Source organism: Phalacrocorax aristotelis, chromosome 1 (genome assembly GCF_949628215.1).
Source record: "Phalacrocorax aristotelis chromosome 1, bGulAri2.1, whole genome shotgun sequence".
Classification (NCBI taxonomy): domain Eukaryota; kingdom Metazoa; phylum Chordata; class Aves; order Suliformes; family Phalacrocoracidae; genus Phalacrocorax; species Phalacrocorax aristotelis.
In genome coordinates, this window is record NC_134276.1 from 64,284,277 (window position 1) to 64,305,800 (window position 21,524).

Genomic DNA, 21,524 nt, shown 5'->3' on the forward strand with positions numbered 1-21,524 from the left:
CCAAAGATGAACAAAAAGACTAAGGAAAAGGGGGTGAGATATGCCTGGATAAAACATCTTCTAGCGGATTTTGTGGCCATAAATGAAAGATTCCAACTGCTTGACAGGGAAAATATGTATTCCCTGAGTGACTATACTCTATTTATTCTTTTTGAAATACTGAACAAGCACCCCCTTCTTTAGGCTCTTCTCATTGAAGACATTTGTTCAATGTGCAGAAGTCCAGAAACTGCCTCCAAAGAAGCTTCTATGGCAATGGTCAAACTTGAATGAGGTTGAATATAGTTTCCTACAACGAGTTCAGGAATCCCCTTTTCATTGAAGCATGTTCTAATGATCTGTGTGGATTTTTTTTCTATTTGGGGTCACCATACACTTAAAGAAAAGAAAATGAAACTACGGTTCATAGCTGAGTCAAATGACTAATGTGTTTTGGTAACGATGAGCAAATTAGATCCCATGGTAAGAAAGTGTGTTCTCTCAGACTTCAGCCAGAAGCTCAGAATCCCTTCTATGACCTGAAAAAAATGCTGTGTTTGGATGAACTAACTAGACAGAGAGGTATCGTTCAGACCAAGCAAACAAAGCAAACAAATGTGCATTAAGGGAGAACATACTTAGAGAATGGCAGTTTCACAGACAAATTTTGGAAATGACACAGGATGTATACAGCATGCTCAGAAACATGAGCTAGGCATCTGAGATCACTAAACTATTTTTATATATTTGGGATATTTCCAATTTATTGATGGGAAATCCTTGCTAGTACAGGAGTTATTCTTGGAGAGGTTCAGTCAGGAGTTGAACAATTACCTTTTTGGGGTTTTTTGGACATCATTAAACTGTTAAACCTCAAAGCCAGAGGCTAAATCTGTCTCGCTAAGTAAGAGAGTGCAGTGGAGTAAGCTTAAGTATCCCGTATAATCCACACTGCTTAACTGTTAGTTCTGTCCCTGGCTCTGATTTGGGCCACTCCAACCAGCTCTCTACAAACAAGACTAATCTCCTATGGAGGAAACTAGCTCTAAACAGTATGAATGGGAGCCAGACTGTTGCCTGTCTTAATCTCTAGCCTTCTTTTATTTAGCAATTTAACAGTTTAGACGTAGGCAGCATCCCCCAAGGATGAAATTTTGGGAGAGGTAGTGTTTAAGCTACAGGCGAGGCAGCTCCGACCTGCATACCTCCGATAGCTGGTTTGAAAGGCAGCATTTCTATGATAAATAACAAAGAAACAGCTTGTGCCTGGGAACCGTGCCAAGGTACCCAAGGCAAACGTCAGAGCTGCAGCCTATTCCCACCATGGGGAGGGCGAGCGTGTGCTTTCCTGATCACAGCAGCCTGGAAGATGTCCAGCGGGGACAGCGCTACCAATGCCAGGTTACTGGCTGCTCACAAAGTGGTTGCTGTCCTAAATTCAAATTAGGGGGCCAGCCTGAGAAATACCAGTCGCCCTTCCGCAGCTGGCGTCAGTGCCAGCGTGGGTGGTGTGGTGCCCACGTGACGATGCATGCCCGCTCCGGTGCGCACAGGCAGCAGCCACATAGATGTGGCATGTGAATGAGACAAGGGAGTTCAAACTGCCATCAATAACAGTATTAAGAATGTATATGTCCAAAAAGCCCTGTTAAATTTACATGGGCAACCCTGGCATATTCTAATTTCTTCTTCAAAGCTTGTTTTGCTGCCCTCATAATCTCATTCTGAAGAGATTTTTCTGTATATCTGATGCAAATTTGCATGTGTGTTGAAGATGTTATTATATTCCATCATTTTACTGTGGTAAAATTGTTAAGGTAAGCAACTCTGATCTTAATACCTCAATAACAACCATTTTTAGCATAATGTTAGACTCTCAATGTACATTAAAAATAAAAACTTGCTTTTGCCCTAATAGCTACAGGGGGGGAAATGAAAACAGTCCTAGAAACTCAGAATAACCTTGCTTCAAAATATGCCCTTTTTTTAAGGCTATTACCATTGTTTTTTAATGTTTGCAGCTGGTAGTATTTCAGTTAATAGTCTGTTGCACCCATTGGTAACCTAATCTGTTCCTGCAAAGCAGAGCCTCACCTTACAAATGCAGAGACTGACCTTCAGGCAGTGCCCTCAGTTGCCTTATTCTGTACTATGGCATATCCTGTACGTAACCCTCAGACTCGCTACTAATAGCGTGTACTCCTTTACAAGAAAGTTCTTCTGCCCTGGATCCACACACTCTGGCACCAGTTGAACAATTCCTTTGTCATTCGCCCAAGCTCTTTTTCAATATTTGGACTAATACTATTCTAGCAAATTTTAGATGGTAAATTTATCCATAAGACTACTTTTCTTTACAAATATACGTAAAGTCAAGTTTCTTCTTTTAACATCAGACAATACATACTGGCACTGAAAACTCTTAGTTATCCCCTGTTTGGAAACAATGCAACAGCCTACTGCCATGTTTTGCTTTTGATAAGGTGGGTATTGTTGTAAGTATTTATCTCTACTCCCTCTGTAGGAGTCACTCTGTGCAGCTTTACGCTGTCCAAGAGTAAGGCATCCACTCCATGCCCCCTTCATGGTGGCTGGGGAGATCCCGCACACCCAGTGGGCTGCTGACCCACCGTTTGGCCCCTTTGCCCCACACTTTGGTCTGGATCCCTCCTGTAGAATTTTAAAATGTTCAGGTTCGACCTCTAACATAGGCCAGTGCCCAGGACCTCTGTAATCAGGGAGGGCCAGTCCTCTAAGTAATGATTCATCCCACCTGTTTTAAATGCACCTCCTAGATTTATCTGAATTGCACCCTAGAGGCGATTCTTCACATTAAATAAGACAAAGCTTTACCTCTGTACTTAAGCTGTAGTTGGCTAAATTTAGTTGAGAAGAATCCCATCCTAAATAAAACTGGTTTTGCCATTATTGAGGTGTCTCTACAAAGCCAGGTTTGATTAGAAGGTGTGGGTGTGATGCCCTTCACACGCTTAGCTCGCTCAGGACAATGTGTCTTTGCTCCAATCATTTATCGTATAATTTACGGTGAACGTTAGACCAGGAAGCTTTCTGTAATACACCTATGTTGTCTATTAATTTACAACTTGAGATTTGTAACAAGAAGCTTGCAGCATCTTTGTTCTTTACAGGTTCCCCACTGCACAGATGCAAAATAAATTTTCTCACTCTAAATTTTAAACTTCAGTAGATTCCTCTTTTTTTTTCTTTTCCAGGTAAAGTAAATTGGTACCATCCCTGTATTGTTGTGGTCTTACAAATAGCCAAATATGGTTGTTGGGTTTTTTCCATTTTGTCTGTTTATTTGTCTATTTATTTTCATTTTTTCTATTTTGTGTATCTGCAAACATAAAACTGTGTATGTGTAGAGCTCAGGTCCTTCAACTGAGTCTGGGAGTCGCTCTAAAACAACATAACAATTTCTTCATAAGACTATCACTTCCTAAATTTTTTCATAAGCTAATACGCAAACTGTATGTACGTAAGGTCTGTGACATAAAATAGTTCAAAAACTAAATGTGTCATTTGTATAACCAACCCAATTGCATTTGATTAAGGTAAGCAGCTGCCGCAAGTGAAAAATGTACCTGAATTACTAAGAATTTTGTAGGTATTTTATAAACAGGAAAAGCTATCAGTCCTCATGACCCTTGGAATGTAATATTGATCACCTGTTGCATGGGGTTTGGCTGCGGGAATTGCAGCCCCGGCACTGGTAAACTACTGAACAGCAACAGTTTAGAACTGGCTTTCTGAAACTTCTGTGACCAGGCTTTAAAGGGTCATGGCTTATTAGACACAAGACAAGAAAAGGCTGCTTTTCTGTTCAGTTACATTCCTCAAAGGAAAGAAATCCTCTCCAGAACTGAAAAGAACATCAACCTAAAACAAAATAGATTTTTTTACAGTCACCTAGTGGCATATACAGATTTAACACTGTAGCGATTTTTCCAAGTGGGACTTTTTAAAAAAGCCTGCCACAAATATGTGTTACAAGAGGGTGAAACCGTAAGGGATGGAGTCCCGAATTTGTGTTAATGACTTACTCAGGCAACATTAATATTTTTGGCTAAAATATAAGTATTCCCTCATAAACACATTTTAATTTAAAATAGACTATCCAAATCATGTCTTGACTAAAGTTATTCCCATTCTGCCGTACTACTTTTTCCCAAAATTGTAACAATGCTTATATTTATTTATAGTTAATTATGCAAAGTGGAATTATAAATATGATATGCACAGGACTTCATACTAAGGCTAAAGATGTTTCAAAATTATCATCATAACAAAGGAAATTTGAAAACCATCCCAATGGTTCAGCTACTGGATGAAATACTTTCCTTGATGTGTAATAAATCCCCCTATAAAAGAATTTAAATTATTTACTTGTTTCTTACAAATGGAATCCATATGAAATCTGAATTTATCTCCTAAATAAAGATGGCAAATTATCTATAATGATAATAAGGCATTTCCAAATTGTGTTATTCATTAACACTACAAAGGTAAGATATTTGCCTTTGTGCAGGTGAGGAAGAGTGCAATGTTACTTCATCTGCCTTCCTCCACGTGTACCCACAGTGCTTGCACAGTGGGTAGCACAACCGGTCTCTGGTTTCTCACCGAAAACTCCTGGAACAGTAAGAATCACTGTGATTGTCATCTGGGACATAAAGGGAGACGCAGGTTAGGGTGTTTACTCCTTAAACCTTAATATGGAGATCACCTGCAGTGAAAGACTAAAAAACAAACAAACAAAAAAGAAAACAAACAAAAAAGAAAACTCCACCAAAAAACAACCTTGGCTTCATATTCCGATCACTAAGGGTGTAGTAAAGTCAGCTGCATCCCACCCCTTCTATCTCAGCACCTTCTTCTTGTAATTTACTCACAAGAGTACCAAAACCCAGCTGAGATACCAGAAACAGACATGAACAAAAATCCTAGTTCTCCTCAATCCTTGGCTAGAGATTCAGCTAAATGAATGGGATTGTCCGCACGGAGATCTGAAACAGAATTAAGATTATCTAACTATGGAGTTCATCCTCCAGCCCAAGTCCATAAGGGGTTTTTTGTTTATATTTATTAGAAAATAAAAAAGAAAACCAGAGGCCTGTTTAGGATCCACAACTTTTTGCCATTCTGAGTTATGTTTAAAAGCACGGTTGGTGGCGATATAGAAACAGGCATTACAGGATGGCAAAGTACCAAAGAAAGAGGGGAATGGCTTGACAGCTACAGTTCGCTGCATTTGCTGACTAACTCGGTACACCTACATCCGCAGTGTCGAGAGGGATATCCCTGCCATCCGCAGGAGCCTGAACAGAAGAAAGCAATTTGCATTCAGAGCAGCACCGGGAAGCTCAGTCTTGTGCCCATGGCAGAGGAGGCCCAGCCCCTCCTGGTGGAAGACAAAGACAGGAAGGGATGAGTTTCCCAGGAGCTGCAGCAGAGACCCGAGAGGAGAAGGGGCAGGAACGCGGGAGGCTGAGCTAGGATGCTTCAGAGAGGTTTTCGGAGGTAGCTGTGGGTAAGTGGTGATTTGCAAGCCAGAGGTGGGTCAGTGGGAGCTGTGGGGAGCTTCCTGAAGTGGTCAGACCATAACAAAAGTGCACTGAGCATGTCCTGGGAGAGCGAGGATGAAGGAAAGGTGAAAAGGTGGGATGTTCAGAGGCACAAGTCACGGTTAGGCATGGTCTCCAGATCCCAAACTCAGGGCGCCCTTCCGCATCTCAGTGACAGGAAGACTCTGAATGCGTCTACTGTGTTAAGTGGATCCTGGGCATTCATTCGCAGAGATATACCCAGAAAAATAAAAAAAAAAAGCTAAAAATAAGAGTTTGAATCAGAATATCAGAAGATAATGGACAAAAGTGCTTCTTTTGGCTCCCTTTCAAATTTCAGTGCAAATTAATGTTAGTTGCAGACAAATCGCTGTTGATGGTGGATTGATTTTAATGAGCTGTACTGGGTTGATAGCTTTACAATGTCTATTCTCCAATGACCTCTGTCATTTGAGGCGCCACCTATACTACAGAAATGTGTAAGCTTTTCACATTAGAACCAGAGTAGTCTCCCTGACTTGAAAGCATTTGCTACTGCTGCAGAAAACTATCACAAAGAAAAGAGAAGCAGGTTAAAATCATGCCTTACCTGTCCATACTTGGCAGCTAAATGTAGGGGTGTCCAGTACTGATTATCCACTACATTGAGATCAGCCCCGTGATCCAGTATCAGAGATGCAACATTCTTGTATCCATTAGCGCAGGCCACGTGCAGCTGAAATATAAAAGTCTCTTAATAGTTGAAAGACCTCAGGACTACTGACCCTACTTTCCTCCAAAAGGAATTCATTAACACACAACCAAACCAAGCACATTGAGTTTGCAGCACAAAACCAGTCACAAAAGATGCTTTCTCAATTTTGAACCACAGAGATTTTATTTCTTTTACTTGCATTGCTTCCCTATATACTTAATTGTATGTTGAGGCACGTATTTCACATGACCAGATTGATCCGGGTTAATTTAGTGGTGTTTCTTTTCCTATGGCTCTCTGCTATGATTTTGAACATTCCCTCCACTTCTGGGAGCAAAAGGGACAAGTTTGCATTTGGAAATTGGCACAATACAATTTCTCGCCCCTGGTTAGAAGGAGTCAACTCCCATGATGGCCAGTAAGGACAGGGCTCAGGAAGACTGCAGAAATGGAGAACTGAGATTGTAGGTGGTAACCTGGATCCCCAAATCACGTACCCCAACTAGATGACTTTTTTTTCCATTGAAGCAATGTTAGTCAAAGAGATTATTTTCTTGAGGATCGAAATAAAAGGCTAATGCCAAGAAAAAGGTCTTCGCAATAAGCCTGTTACTAGAAATGTGTCGTTCCAAAGTCACTATAAGCATAGGAGACTCCAAAACCCGAGTCCAGGATATTATTTGCCTTATTTGCTATTTCTGGTTCAGCTGCCCCGGCAGAGTACGCACAAAGTTTTTGTCTGTGAACATCCTCGATGCAGAGGACTGAAACACATCACAGCTCACAAAAAATCTTCCCCTGGAAAGGAGGCAGAATACTCCTGCCCTGAGGGCAGAACACCCGCTCTGGACGCTACATATGTTCTAATTTCGAATGTACAAAACCCTCAAAGTTTTCCCATAATTTGGCATAGCTTCAGCTTTTCTTCTGTTTTAACAGAAGAAATTACAATTTCTATTTGGACATCAATTTGACAAGTGTTATTTTAAAGTAGTTTAAAAGCTCACAGGGCAAAGGAAATATTTTATGACTGAAATCTTTCAAATAAATATAGTACTTTATTAAATTATTTAAGTATGAAAAATCATAAAATAAAGTACTATTTGATTATTAAAAATTAAATTATGATAATTTAGCAGGAAAATTAATTTTGCCATATATCATTCCGTGTCTGTATTGTATATACACATATGTATGTGCTATGAATCAATGAGTATTTGTGCATATATGGCATCAGTATTTTGCCTGATTCATCTCAACTTGCACACAGTCTTAGATACATTCTATCAAGAGAAAACAAATCTCATTTGCTACTTACAACTGAGATATTTGTTGTTGCTTTCTCTGTACAGATGGATGTGGAGCAACAAACAACTATTCCCAGAACCCTCTGATGCACACACAGCTATCACAGACTTGCCGACTCCACACCCATGAATAGAGACGGAGCAGTTGAACAAATGCTGGATTTCCCACCCATTCGTCTGACAAAAGTTCCACGTAATAGAAATCTCAAACAAAAACAAAATGATCCACTCTGTAGCTACTTGTTGCAAGACTATGGAAGAAGTTTAAAAAAACCAAAGTTCACCATAAAAACGGTTCATGCAAAAAATCTCCCCGTCGTCCACATCCCACCAAGCGAATAACAAAACTGAAAATATCCACGGTATTTTCCTCCTAGTATCTGCAGTACTGTTGCCGCCAACTGGGTTTAGCTCCGTTCACCACAACTCTCTGGGCTCGGCCATCCATCAGAAAACTGGAAGTTAAATTAACGCTTTTATGAATTCAACTTAAAGTTGTGTTGTTTCTTCCCATCCCTCCTCTGCTTCCCTCTTCTTTTAACTACAGTTAACTGTTTTGGGGTGGTCACCCCAAAAGTCATAGCTTTCTGTAGAGACAGACCCAGTGGCTGGATTCAACAACCCCAGATATGAGGCTGCTCGCTTTTTGTTATAGTTTAAACACTCCACAGGTGTTAAAATATGGAATTAAATCCTAATGATTCAATTTCTTAATTCAGTATCACGCAATGTAATTCAGCACAAATGCTGAAATAATAATAATTATTATTATTTATAATAAAGTTCAATAATACATGCCTTTATTTTAGTACAGTATTCACAGAAAAACACAAAAGAATTTTAAAAAACTATTAAATATCTTAATGCTGCTGATGACTATTTAATGCTTGATAATGATGTTGAAGGTGTTATATGCAAAGAGATCATTCCACAGATATGCTATCTAGGGAAGAACACATTAAATTAAAAATTACTTTATTACATTAATTTTAAAATTATTTGACAGCTGAAGAAGTAGTGATCCTGAAAAAACCAAAGAAGTAGAAGATCTATTAGCAGAAAAAAGTATAACGAGGCCCAGTGACTACAAATCAAGTGCAAATTTGGAAGAAGGAACACTTATCCACTGATACGGTGGATGCTTCATTACACTGGATCAGGATGGGATTAGCTTCATGAAACAGTGTTTTAGCCTGGTTCAGCCGGAAGGTATGAGCCTAAAACAGGAATCACCGAGTGAAGTTTCAGGCCCTCTCTTATACACAGAGGGTCAGAGACCATAAGTATCTGCTGCAGTTCTAAACTACAATGCCTGTATTTTATTTTTATTAATTTTTATGTTGCATATTCAGTGGCTGAGAGTAAGAAAGCTGTCATTAAGGCAGAGATGTTGCCTACTTTAAAACCTGTACCGTGCGTGGCATTGACATGTATCTATTTTCAAAAGGCCAGGTGAGAACCAAAACCTTGTGTTCCCTCATTTCTCTTCTTAGAGAACTGCCTTGCAAACGGGCTCACCGGTCCACAGCTGCAGCACACGCGTATTCACAGGGTGATCATTACATGTTTCCACTCACCAGGGTAACTCCTTCATCATTCTTTTGATTCACGCTTCCTCCACTTGATATGAGCTGTCAGACATCTGTAAGCATTGCCGTGGGTCTCTGTGTCTTCATTTGGCGCAGCGAATTCAGCTCTACGCCTGGAAAAAAGAAAGCACAAAAAACTTCTGCTATTCCATTCACCAATGAAGAATAGATAGAGGATTTTGTTTTCTGGGTTTGTAAGGGCTTAATCAACGTTTAATTAGACTTCAGTATATATTTATAGAATATGTTTCTTAGTTATATTTACCAACAAGTTTACACATATCTTTATTTATCAGTCACTGCCTGGATGATTTAATGTCAGTCAGCAATATCAGATAAATGGCCCTGATCCCCTACTGACTGGCAAGAGCCGTTGTAGGTAAAGCAGTTGTAATATCATTAAATCCACTGGGACTGTGAAAATAGATGTGAATGGGAAAAAAAAATTAAACGCTCTAAGGAAGCCACTCAAGTCTTTGGGTCTTATTTAGTGAAAAACCATTTTTGGCTGCGTTCGTTCAGCCCTGTGTTTGCCTCACAGCGCCCAGACCAGTCCCTCAAATCTGTCGGCTCCACTGCTTGCGAGAGTGTGAAGTTAAGCAAAAGACATTACAACTCAACACTTCTTTATCTGCCTGGGTTATTTTTCACCAGGATTAGTTCTCCAGCTGAGCTAGATCATTGCAAGGCCCCATAAACCAAGCGAAAATGTGGTATGGAGGCAGGAACAAATGGAAGGGGATGAAAGGAATGAAGGGCGTGGGATTGCTTGTGTCAGCATTGCTACTGAAAGAAACAGTTGTCAAAGGACAGCTTTAACAGGAAGATAAGCAAGGCAGTCTACAACCAAAAGAAAGGATGGCCTCCACTCTGAAGAGACTTAAAATTAGAAACCAAGGGTACAACAAAATGGCTAAGTGGTTAAATTAGCAACTGGCTGTGGTTTGACTGGAAAATCTAACCACAATTCAGGGCCTGATTCTACTGCTCCTAGCTTCACGTGGTCACTTACGTCCATAGATATAGAAAATCCTTCCCCTCTGCCCTGACCATGACATAACAGAAAACATATGAATAAATAATTTCTTGTCAGTCTTCCAGATTTGTCAGTGAGCTGAGGAGTGACAAATAATAAAAAGGAATTTAATTATTATGTATTTAACATAAGTGCTTTTTCTTGAACAATTCATTTTATGTTTTCTCTTCAACAGTTCTTGCAGCTTTTTACATTACTAAAACAACTGAAGCATGCTTCAGAGTAGAAGCATATTTTAAGCCTCTTACTTGTAACCTGCCCTGGAACTCGTATAAATGGGTGTACCATATGTAGTTCAGCAAAGAATCCCACTCATTTTCTTTTCTAACATGCCCCGCTACCCACTGCTTTATGTTCCAAATTTTGGTTGCCTGCAGCTCTTCTAAGCATTGCAGCTCAGAGGTGAAACGTTCAGAGTGTGAACACTGCCTTGCTGGGCACATTCACTTATTCTTGTATTTTCACACCTGTCACCTACATGATACTAAATTGCACCAAATGTAAAACACAAATATAACCCTAAGCTGGAGAGACTGAGGTGGTTTTTGTATCTGGACTAAAACCTGTCACCTTTTGCATAAGTACAATTCGAACAAGCATATATCCATATGATATTGAGGGCTTAAATTAGATAACCGCCCAAAAGTGGAATGTGCTGACATCCTATTGCCGGACAGTTGCTAGACTGGAACACAATGCGGGTTTCATCATACGTTCTGAGTGTCTCCTGACAAGCAATGTGTTCATTTTGTCAGGAGTGAAGTTTTCATGCCTGCATCACATTTCACAGTAATGACTTAAAACTACCTGATGACATTTGCAGATTACTGGTGCCACATGTCATCAATTAAATCTCTTTTTTTCCTTTCTGGTTCTGCCTATTTCCTGCTATTTGCAACAGTAAATTGATAGTTTCACATTCTTGTGTCAATGACAGAACTCTCTCAAAAGTGTAAGTTTAAAGTTCCAAAACACTACATGATGTGAAGGGCCAAATTAGTTATCATTTGCAGCACTGACTTCACTTTTTCAACACTTTACATAGACTGAGCAGCTGAAACAAAACTTGACTGGTCATGATAAATCTCTTTCTAATGTTGTAAAGTAAGAAAGATTAAAGCTGAAAATATATTTATAATTTTATACCTGATGAACAAGGCCATTTTCAAGTACTACTGACAGACTTTTTGTCAGTCTTTTTCTTCCTTTTGATGTCTCCAGTAAACAATTAGAATAAGTTTGTTTTTCAAGGAGGGAGGCAACAAATAGCAATTAATGTACAACCTTTTTGTGTGAACGATACCCCAAACACTCAAAACTGGGAACGAAGTTCACAGTCTACAAATCAGAAATACAAGTTTCTGACTTTGCCAGGAAGAAAAGAAAAAAAAAAAAGACTGAGTGTGAAACACGGTGGTTATCAGGTTGTTCGGTTCATTGTGTTTCATATGAATTGCAGTAATGGCTACAGGTTGAGGGCACAGGGCAGCTGAGTCCCCTCAGCGATTTTTAGCAATTTACTGCTGACTTACGCTCAGCATGGCCGCAGAATTAACTTATCAGTATAGTCTTATACTAAGGGTGAAGTATTGATCCTTGCAAGCTGTAAATTGCATTTTACAGAACCTGAAGTGCATCCTTTATGGGGGCCCAAAAAACCTGGCTGTTGAACGATTAACTTTGCTCATCCTGAAGGAGGAATCAAGAATAGAGTTCAGCTGCATGAATTGCTATGTATGTTCTATCACAAATATAATTATACCCATCACCTCAGAGAAAATGCACAAACAATGCTACACGGCAACAAAAGGCACACGCTATGTAAATCTCAAGATGGCTTTACTGGTTTCAAACTAATTGTTGTATAAAGGAACAATACACATTTGATTAAAGAAACAGCAGTAAACAGCCTGGCAAATGAGCTACCACAGAGACATGTTCCACAGGTTTCATTTTTTAAATGTCCAAAGGAGCTCTGGAAATGCCACAGAAACAGCAGAGGTTCCCTTCCTCTGCCTTTATAGCAAATAAAAGGAAAACATGACAAAATAATCTAAACCGAAATCTTAGGATTGCAGAGTTTTGAATTCCAGGAACTCGGGAACTGCTAGGCTTCAGAGTGAAGGCTTCTCTGGCGGGGAGCTGAGAATCAGCTTCACCAGGTGTGCACACGTATCATTCTCTGAGGCTCAGACAAGGAGACCTGGTCGGTACCTGCCTTCCCTTAATCAAGTCTGTAATTCTGGAGAGTCCGCTCTCCCTCCCCAGGGAGCGATACTTTTCATGAGTTTAGGTGGAACACCAGAACGTTACTCATACGGTAAGTAACTCTTGCTGCCTGAATCAAAGAATGACCTTCACGTTGCTTTTCAAAAGGGAAATGTGGTTTAGATATTCAGCTGAAGTGGGATGACAGCCAGCATGAATAAATGGAGGAAGAAGACCAAATTGGCACGTCCTGTGGGAACAGACTCACATTTTAAAAAATGGAAAGTCAAAAAGAAAGACATAGGGTGGAAAATATGCTCCAAATACCCTGTAAAACCAGAACAAGAGCTACACGCTCACAAATTCTGCAGGAGATGAGATGGAGAAGGAACAGTCAAAACAGCAGTGACCCTGCAGGGCACAGCATTTCATGATGAGTATCAGTGCTAATGACAGGCAGGAGCATAACCTAAAAGCTACAAAATATTTTACTTCTCACTGTTGAAGAAGAACACCTGACAAGGCCATTTCATGTGCTTTGCCTGTCTCACCGTCTCTGGCATATGGTTACAGAACCGATGACCCAAAGGAATGTAAAAACCTCAGATAAAAAGAGGGGAAGTCAATTTCAAAAACTTGCAGTGGTAAAGAAATACATGGCAAAGCGATCTGAGAACTGCTATGGAAAATATTTCCCTCGGACATGTCCAGTACTGAAAAGCCTCTCCATCTGTGAGGGGAACACCTGTTCCTGTGACCAGCACAAAGCCAAACGCTCAAGCGCCCTTTGGGAAATACCCATTACACACACCCGGCAGCCGCGCTCTCTGTAACTGGCATGTCTCGTTCTCCAGCGGGCTCTACACTCTTTAGGAGAGGTCAGTCTCGTCTTGCCTTGCAAACACAAATGTACATTAAAAACTTGCAGCAGCTTTGAGAAGCCAGTCTCTCCTCTTCTCTTGCTTAAGTCTCCTCTCACCCTGTCTGCATCTGCTCTTCCTGCACAGAGCTGTAAATGCAGCAAGGCTCTTTCCAGCCCAAGTGTGATGAGCCTGTCTGTGCTCTTCTGTAATTCTGGGGACACCACGGTTCAGACTTTCTACTTTTCTTCTGTGCAGCGCAGTATAGGATAGATGAGTTCACAGTCAATCAATGAGGGAAAAAAAGTCATGGTACCATTCTTGCAACATTCATTTTCATTCATGAAAATATTCAGGTGGGGCTGTTGCTTTATCCAGCTTTATTTGCTTAAAGTTTTAGAAGGACTTTTCTGGCTGCTTACTAGACAGCTTTGTAAAGAGCATTAATTTTGTTAAATTACCTTGTTCTTGATGTGCTCTTGTGCATATCGCTTGGCATTATGTACATCTGATTGTCAAAGGTCAGCATATGAACAGATACATTTCAGCAACCTTTATTACCTGAGAAGGGAAGCCAATGTTTTCAGTACCTGCAAAAGACTGTATACTTGCAAATCTACTGAGGCCGAGAGCTCTAATTCACTGCAAAAGTACCGACTGATTGTTGGTGTTGGGTTTTACCTCTTTGCCTTTAAAGATATCATTACATGTGCTTAGTGAAGGATGTTTATTTCCTTCTAGTCTGAAAATGCTACCAGAAATGAGATTCCCGTCTCCTCCTCATGTAGACAGCAGAGTGACAAGTCTCCCACCCTGGTGAAACATGCTTTTTTCCCCTTTCTCTTCTATAATAGGATGCTGATGACCCTTCCAGCTAAAATTAGTTACATGAACTCTGACTCTTCTTAACTTGTAGGAAACAAAATTTATTTTAACAGACTGGCACAATCTCAAGACATAATAGGAAAGGATTCATCTGTTGATATGTCTTGCATGTTTATTATTTTATTTGTAATATCAATACTAGAACACAAAAGCAAAACAAGTGTACCATCGTCTCTGGTTACTTGCGATAAGCAACACGTCTGAAACGAGCTTATCACACACAGTCTTTCTATACTCAGGATTTCTCTGAGAGTTCTTAACATGTTATGGTTGGATGTTTCTGTGAGAGAGCCGTAAAGGCAGGCTACTCAACACGTGCCAGGGAGCCTGGAGCTGAGGGTGATCCCAGGGCAGGCAGGGCAGCATCCTTGCCAACCAGGGCACAGCCCCACAGTAGCCAAGCGAGAAAATGGAGCAGGTCTGGTGGTGGGAATCAGGCCCAACCAAGAGCCCTGTGACGGCCAGGAAAGCCTGGAGTGACAAATCCAGACAAATCAGGTGAAGCCAGGAAGACAAGTCGGTGGCTCAGGGTCGGGATCAGCAAGGTTCGTGGCTGGGGACGGGCATACCTCAGACAAGGACCAAAGGCAAAGACCTGAGCCTAAATGTGCCTCCCGAGCCAAAGGATGGGTGAAAGACCATGACAAGGCTTCTCCCAGCTCTGCCTCACAACTTCGCTCTTTTCGCAGCCACCCTCCCAGGTTACGGCTGTGCCGTATCAGAGCTGGCTTTGAGCACAGGCAGCCAAGCCCCTGGCAGTGGGCGGCAGGTCGCAGGGCCTGGGGGGGCACTCCGGGCACTGACAATTTTTCTACTGACTTGAGAAAGGTTATAGTTTTAGGAATTCTATGAAAGGTTATGAATTCTGATGGTAACAGAATTAGATTTTTCGTCAGTAAGTTTTTTGAAAGGGTACTAAAAGGGCACCCCCAGTTTCTGGCCCTCCTCACAATCTTTTTCAAATCTTTGCAGAGCCTGTTGGCCAAGGAGATGCCTGTTTTCCTTCTAGTGTCAGTTACAAAGGAGACCATAAACTACTGACTATAACTTAAAATGTTAATTCGATTGCCAAAAGTCTGCACAGTGAGTTTAAAGATTTCCCTTTGATAGAAACATATGGCTAACAAAATGTTTCCATATGATGGACCTTTTTCTTTAATTCACTTTTAAACACCCACACGTTTGCATGTTGGAAACACACAAATATTAAGAGAAGTCAAAGACTTCAAAGTCAGTTTCCCAACGGTTAGAAAATATAAAAATTAAGGCAGCTTGTTCAAGCTTATATTAGAAAACACAAAGGCCAAAGGAAGACGGATTGACATTCTCAATGACAACATTTTCCATGTGTCATGTTTTCTGGATGCTTCATTTTTAGGACTTGAAGGGACCTATTGAAGCATGTCATGTGGTCCCCTGTTCTCACTGGCAACACCACCACCACACCCCTACCATCAGTTAATCAGCTCTCTGGAGAAAATATACAGATCTTTTGTGTGTGATAATCTTACGGGTAGGTGGTTCTCCATTAGCAAGAATCAGAGTGAAAAATCTTAGAAACACCCTGAGGCTGCTTGGTTTTGGTTGCCTGTTCTTCTGTCAACCTACTGCTTCAATATTATTAATAGAAAATCTGTAAGCAGAAATCAAGATCATGTTGCATACAGTTCTAAAATAGAAAATATATTAGTTTTAGCTTAAGGGATTTAGCTTTAGCTTAAGTTCACTGATCTTTAGTGGTAACAAACTGTATGTATTGACATTTTAGTCAGTTCTTACTGTAGTATGTTAGCCATAATTCTTTGATGTCTATGAAAATTCTTTCATAGTTTTAAATACGGAAGTCTAGAGCAGTACCTTTCTGAAATGATATTGAACTATATCAGTTGCTTTTCTTGAATGCAATGAAGAAACACTATGCGATTCTTTTTCCCCCCTTGTTTCATTACTAGGTCTTTTTAAGGGTTTCTGTAGCACACCTTCAATGTCAGGACATCTTGGTGTACATATTCTGAACACTTCTTTTAATTAATAACAAAACTCTTGAAAAAAATCACATAATTGGATTTTAATTTTGATCTTCTCATAATAACTGCCAGAGCGTTGAGAAACACATGACCAGAGGTACCGTCCGGGTGTTGGCAGCTGTGGGGCTGCTGGGGTGGCTTCTGTGGGAAGATGCCAGGGCCTGTCCCGTGTGGACCACAGATGGTTCTAGTCCGCTCCAGCAGACCCACCGCAGGACACGGCTGAGCCTGTCGGCCAAGCGTGGCACCTCTGTGAAAATGTATTTAAGGAAGGGCAGGAAACAGTGGACAGAGAGACAAAGAGGGAACAAGAAGAGGGAGAGCGGCCGAGGGAACACCAAGGTCAGAGGAGGACGGGGAGGAGGTGCTCCAGGTGTTGGAGCAGAGATTCCCTGCAGCCCATGGAGGACCCCATGGCGAAGCAGATGGATGTTCCTGAGGGAACCGCGTACCTGTGAAAAACCCACGCTGGAGCAGAGGAAAGTGTGAAGAGGAAGAAGTGGCAGAGAGAAACTGCTACGTACTGCCTGTAGCTCCCCCACCCCCTCGCGCCGCTTGCGGGGGTAGAGGAGTCTGGAGCGAGGTCAAGCCTTGGAAAGGGGGAGGAAAGGTGTGGGTTTCATGTTTGCCTCTCTTTTTCTCACTACCTGAATCTGAATCTTTCCCAACTGGCAATTTTCCCCAAGTCGAGCCTGTTTTGCCTGTGGCAGTAACTGGTAAGGAATCTCCCTGTCTTCATCTCAATCCATGAGCTTTCTCATTCTCTTTTCTCCCTCTGTCCTGCTCAGGAGAGGGAGGGAGTGAGCAGCTGGGTGGGAGTTTGGCTTTTAGCCAAGACTAACCCACCACACCAGATCTTACAAATCATGTCAAATTACTCTAAATTTAAACCAAAATAATTTTTTGGGTGTATCTTCCTGTCACATTCTGTATTATTGTATAGTGTCAGTCTTACAGTACATTTTTCCTTAATCCTTTGCCCACTACTTTTCTGAATCAGCTTTTTTGGCACATGTTATTTCCCTTATGTTGTTCACTGCTGGCTTCAGGGAGATTCTCCTTATTTTGAACACCTATATTTGAACCAATATTTTATGAGTTGACTGTTTCTGGCTAATGTTAAACATGTTAATGTCTGGCTAATGTTAAAGACTGTCTTCAGTGTAGGATTTTGTACTAACCCTAACTAATAAATGATAAAGCTTGATATACAGTTCCATTCAGATGTTTTGCAGAGATTTATTTACGTAACAGTCTGTCACTGGGAAAAATATACTCCAAGGTTATACATAACTCACATGTGAAATGAAAATGTGAAACCTGGTTCTCACACTGTTAAATTAGTTGTTTTAAAAGCTTCTGCATTACTGCAATTCTTCTGCTTTGAATTCCCATTCTAGCATCTCCATAGGAATGGGCAAAACAGATTTGACAAGAACCACTGACACCTTTCCTAGTTGTTCCAATCTGATGCACTGAAAACTTCTGTGACTCCAAATCAGCTTCCTCCCTTTCATCTCCAAACTAATACAGTTCCACTGGCTTCAGTGCTGACTTAAATCAATATCCATCCTTTTTCGTTTTATGTCCTGTTCAACAAAAACATTCCAGAAGCTGAAGAGCTGACTTACCATTTTCTTCCAAGTACATCAGAAGGATGCTGCTAGTTTCAGTCCCTTCGATGGCGTAATCAAGTGCAATGTTTCCATTAACATCTTGCAGCAGCACGTTTGCTCCCGCCTACAGACAAGAATTAAAAACATTTTAGGATTTGGTAGTGAAATCTCAAAACACTGCTGGGGTTCTCACACATTCCCATTCAAAAACATTTCAAAGCTGGGGATCTTAGAGAGCAGGCTGACTAACCTGAACCAAACCAAACCACACAAAAAAGCAAAGACAAAGTAAGAGACTCTTCAATGTCAAAAAGGGCTGGCTTTGCCTGGGACAGCTGACAGTGTTGCCACCCCAGCTGTCCAGCCTGCCTTTACTGCACTGATGCCTGAGCTGCTCATCGGTGAGTTTTGGAACCACCACCCTTTGCAGCAGAGCATTTTAAAGTCAAGTGAGCTGCCACTGCTCATGGTCTGCCTTAAAACACTACCCAGTGAACAGCAGCGGTTCAAAAGCTGACTGAAGCAGCACAGACGCTCCTGCAGTAGGGATGGGTGGGCAGCTGCTAGGGGTAACCTTGTCAGCTGGCCCAACCTCTTATGGCCTCATCCATCACTCCAACCTCAAAGAGAACCATCCCTTGCTAAATAAAACTCCCATTTGTCACCAGCTGGAGACAATGACAGTGAGCTTGATGATTTCAGCTGTAGTCCCTAAAGGGGCCAACCTGACATTTCTAGAAGTTCCATTCAAAATTCAGTACTGAAGGACAGACAACTAAAAGAAGCCATTAGGAGGGGAAGTGGGGATGGATTCATGAGAAGCTTGAAAAGAAACAACCAGCACAACAAGAAAACCTGTATTTCCTATATTAAATAGTCTTAGTGTAGGAATTTGCACTCTGAAGGGCAATTTTCATTATTTTTTATAATGAGAAAGCTCTCAACTTATCCTCAAAAATATCATAAATGTCTGGTGGACATAAAAGTTTACATTCCAGTGAGATGTCGTGTATCTTCTTTAAGGGGCCATAACTTTGATTCATTTTGAGTGTTCTCTCTATGGCTTTTAACTTCAAGGAATTATGAAATAAGAGTGACCTCTAGCAAATTTAATTACTTTTTTTTACCAGCTTGTACGATAAAAAGTTTAGCTAATAACAATGAGGGGTACCAAGGACAGCCTTTCTTAAAACCACAGCAACAGAGGTCAACACTATTAAGAAATTATTAATAGAAGGTATGACTGCTTTTTTCAGGAGCTTACTCTGGAAACACGGTGTCAAAGAAAAACTCATGATGGGCTCAGCTCCTGGCTCAGAGTGAAATCTGACATGAAAAACTAACAAATTCATGTGGGCTTCATGTCATCAAAATTAAGGTGCTGAAGCTGGACTGCTAGTCTGAGGTGATCTCCTGGGTTCCCATCGTAGTGACGAGGGGACAGACAGGCACCAAAGAATGACTCACCTCCGTTATCTCAAACACCTCAGATATCCTACTAGACCATACCTCAGGCAGCAAAATAACCTATCCTGATACAAAATATACTGCTTGCTCTTAGTGCCTGTCTTGCTGCACTGGCTGTAAGGGGAACCTAGACAGTAAATTTAGATCAGGTGCCTATCATTTAAATTGCTAAATGAGATTAGATGAGAGGAGTTGACTCCCATGCTTAGTGAAAAAGAATGGAGGAAAGGAGACATATAAGGAAAGAGACTTACAAAGTATAAAACGGTATATTCATTACAGTGCTATGAAAATAAATTTCTGTTTACCTGTCTTAAAAGATAAAAATAAAGAGATGGTCAAAATGAAATAACAGATGGATTTGACTATCATATTATCATTGCAGGATGGTTTAACAATTATTTATTGCACTTGTTCCACTGCCAGGAACCATGGGTTTTGTTTGGTTTGCTTGCTACTCACTGGCCCATGAGAATTTGCTGGTCATGATAGAATCAAGGAAGTAACAATCTAGTTGACTTGTATACAAAAAAAACACAAAGTCTTGAAGGCACCTATCTCTCTCTGTATGTAAAAATCTGCTGGCAATGTCAGAAGGTCAGGAGGTTAATAATAAAACAAACCTACAACCTACATACATCTTCTTTGTTGTTGCGTTAAGAAACCAAAAGACCTTTGACATATTAAATTCTGGAAAAGTGGGATAATTAACTTGGCCAGTAGCACACTTTTCATTCCTTCTCCAAGATCTAATGTCACTGAAAGAAGGATAAAACATGGAAATACTCAAGTCCAAGCGAATCTTATTTGGTAGTTCTCCATTAATTCATTTCTTAAGAAATATTTGCAATGAGCTGTGCCCAAACAGAAAGGCAAGTTTGGTGAAAGCTGTGGCAGCAGAGGTAGGAGATACTCTCAGAATTCAGGTAAAGAAGTAATGCTGGACCGTGGTGCACATTTAAAAGTAGCATCTTGCTTCAGAAAGAAATATTTTGTGTTTTTTTAATAACAAGCATTTTTAAGATGGTGCATCATCCCTGCCTCCCAATTTTATATCATCTGAGAACTTACTGTGGGTGTGCTCTGTCTCACTGTCCAGGTCATTAATGAAGACCTTGAGCAGGACTGGACCCACTAGTAACCCATGGTGCTCACCATTAGTGAGTTGCCTCCAGCTGGACTTTGTGCTGCTGATCACAGCCCTCTGGGCCCGGCCACTCAGCCACTTTGCAATCCACCTCACTGCCTACTTACCTAACCCGTACTTTGTCTACAAGGATGCCATGGGAGACAGTGTCCAAAGCCTTACTAAAACAGAGGTAGATGACGTTCACTGCTCACCCCTCAGCCACCAAGCTGGCCACCTCCTTGGAGAAGGCTGTTTGACTTGCCTGACTTGAGCAAATCTAATTTTAAGAACTGTACCAAATGTCTTAAGAATAGCCACAAGCACTATGATCTGTGAAGTCTGTCGCTGGCTGTAGAACAAGTTTCGCATCAGGGAATTTTACTTACTTTATTGGCCAACTAGCAAACTTTTAATTACTGATTCAGCTGCCAAAAAACCAGAAACAGGCAAACAAACAAACACTTAGAGAACTACACTTGGGCTCCTCCCCAGACACCGCTCCTCCCCTTCCCCATCTCCGGTCCCCTTGCCACCCGCACGCTGTGCCTGCAGCGGGCAGTGTGGGCGATTGTGGTCAGCAGGTTGGGGTTCCTCTTTGGTGGCTCCTTGTTTCCTCCTCCACTGCTCTGGCCCGGGCTCCTTCACTGGCCACAGTCCTGCTGTAGAGGTAACTCCCCCCAAGTCCTCTCCTCAGTCCCTGCTTGGGCACTTGTTTCTTTCCAGCCCTGCTTGCAGCCCCCCACTGCCGCCACCATGCGGGTTATACCCAGTACCAAATTCCAGCGCGCTTTAGAAAGCAAGCCATTCTAGCTATAGAAAGGTGGGAAATTCTACTGTATTGCCCTTCCTTAGTGCACTGTACGGTGTCCTGCCAAAAAAGATGTCTGACAGGTTGCCAGCACGATGTAAACTGTACACACCAATATTTTGAAGTGCTCGTAGTACGGACGTTTCTCTCTGTTCATTCAGGTGAAACATTTGCCTGCGATACACTGGAAATTACTCGCTGTTAAATGTGACACAGACCTTTCTTTTGCTCAGGCTTTCTTTTGTTCCCAGGCACCTCTCAGCTAGTTATGGCCAGTCCTGAGAGATGATTTGAAATCTTACTTTCTAATTATAAAGCAAACTTTCCATTGAGC

The 21,524-nt window shown here is 41.2% G+C and overlaps 1 protein-coding gene across 1 annotated transcript in view; it reads right to left on the bottom strand.

Moving 5' to 3' along the window:
• The window catches only part of LOC142052270 (unconventional myosin-XVI-like), a 102,485-nt gene that overhangs the window by 28,200 nt on the left and 52,761 nt on the right, over positions 1 to 21,524 (bottom strand). Inside the window, 3 exon segments of the mRNA XM_075082068.1 lie at positions 6,154 to 6,279; positions 9,143 to 9,267; positions 17,802 to 17,910. Of these exon segments, the coding sequence (XP_074938169.1) occupies positions 6,154 to 6,279; positions 9,143 to 9,267; positions 17,802 to 17,910 (360 nt within the window).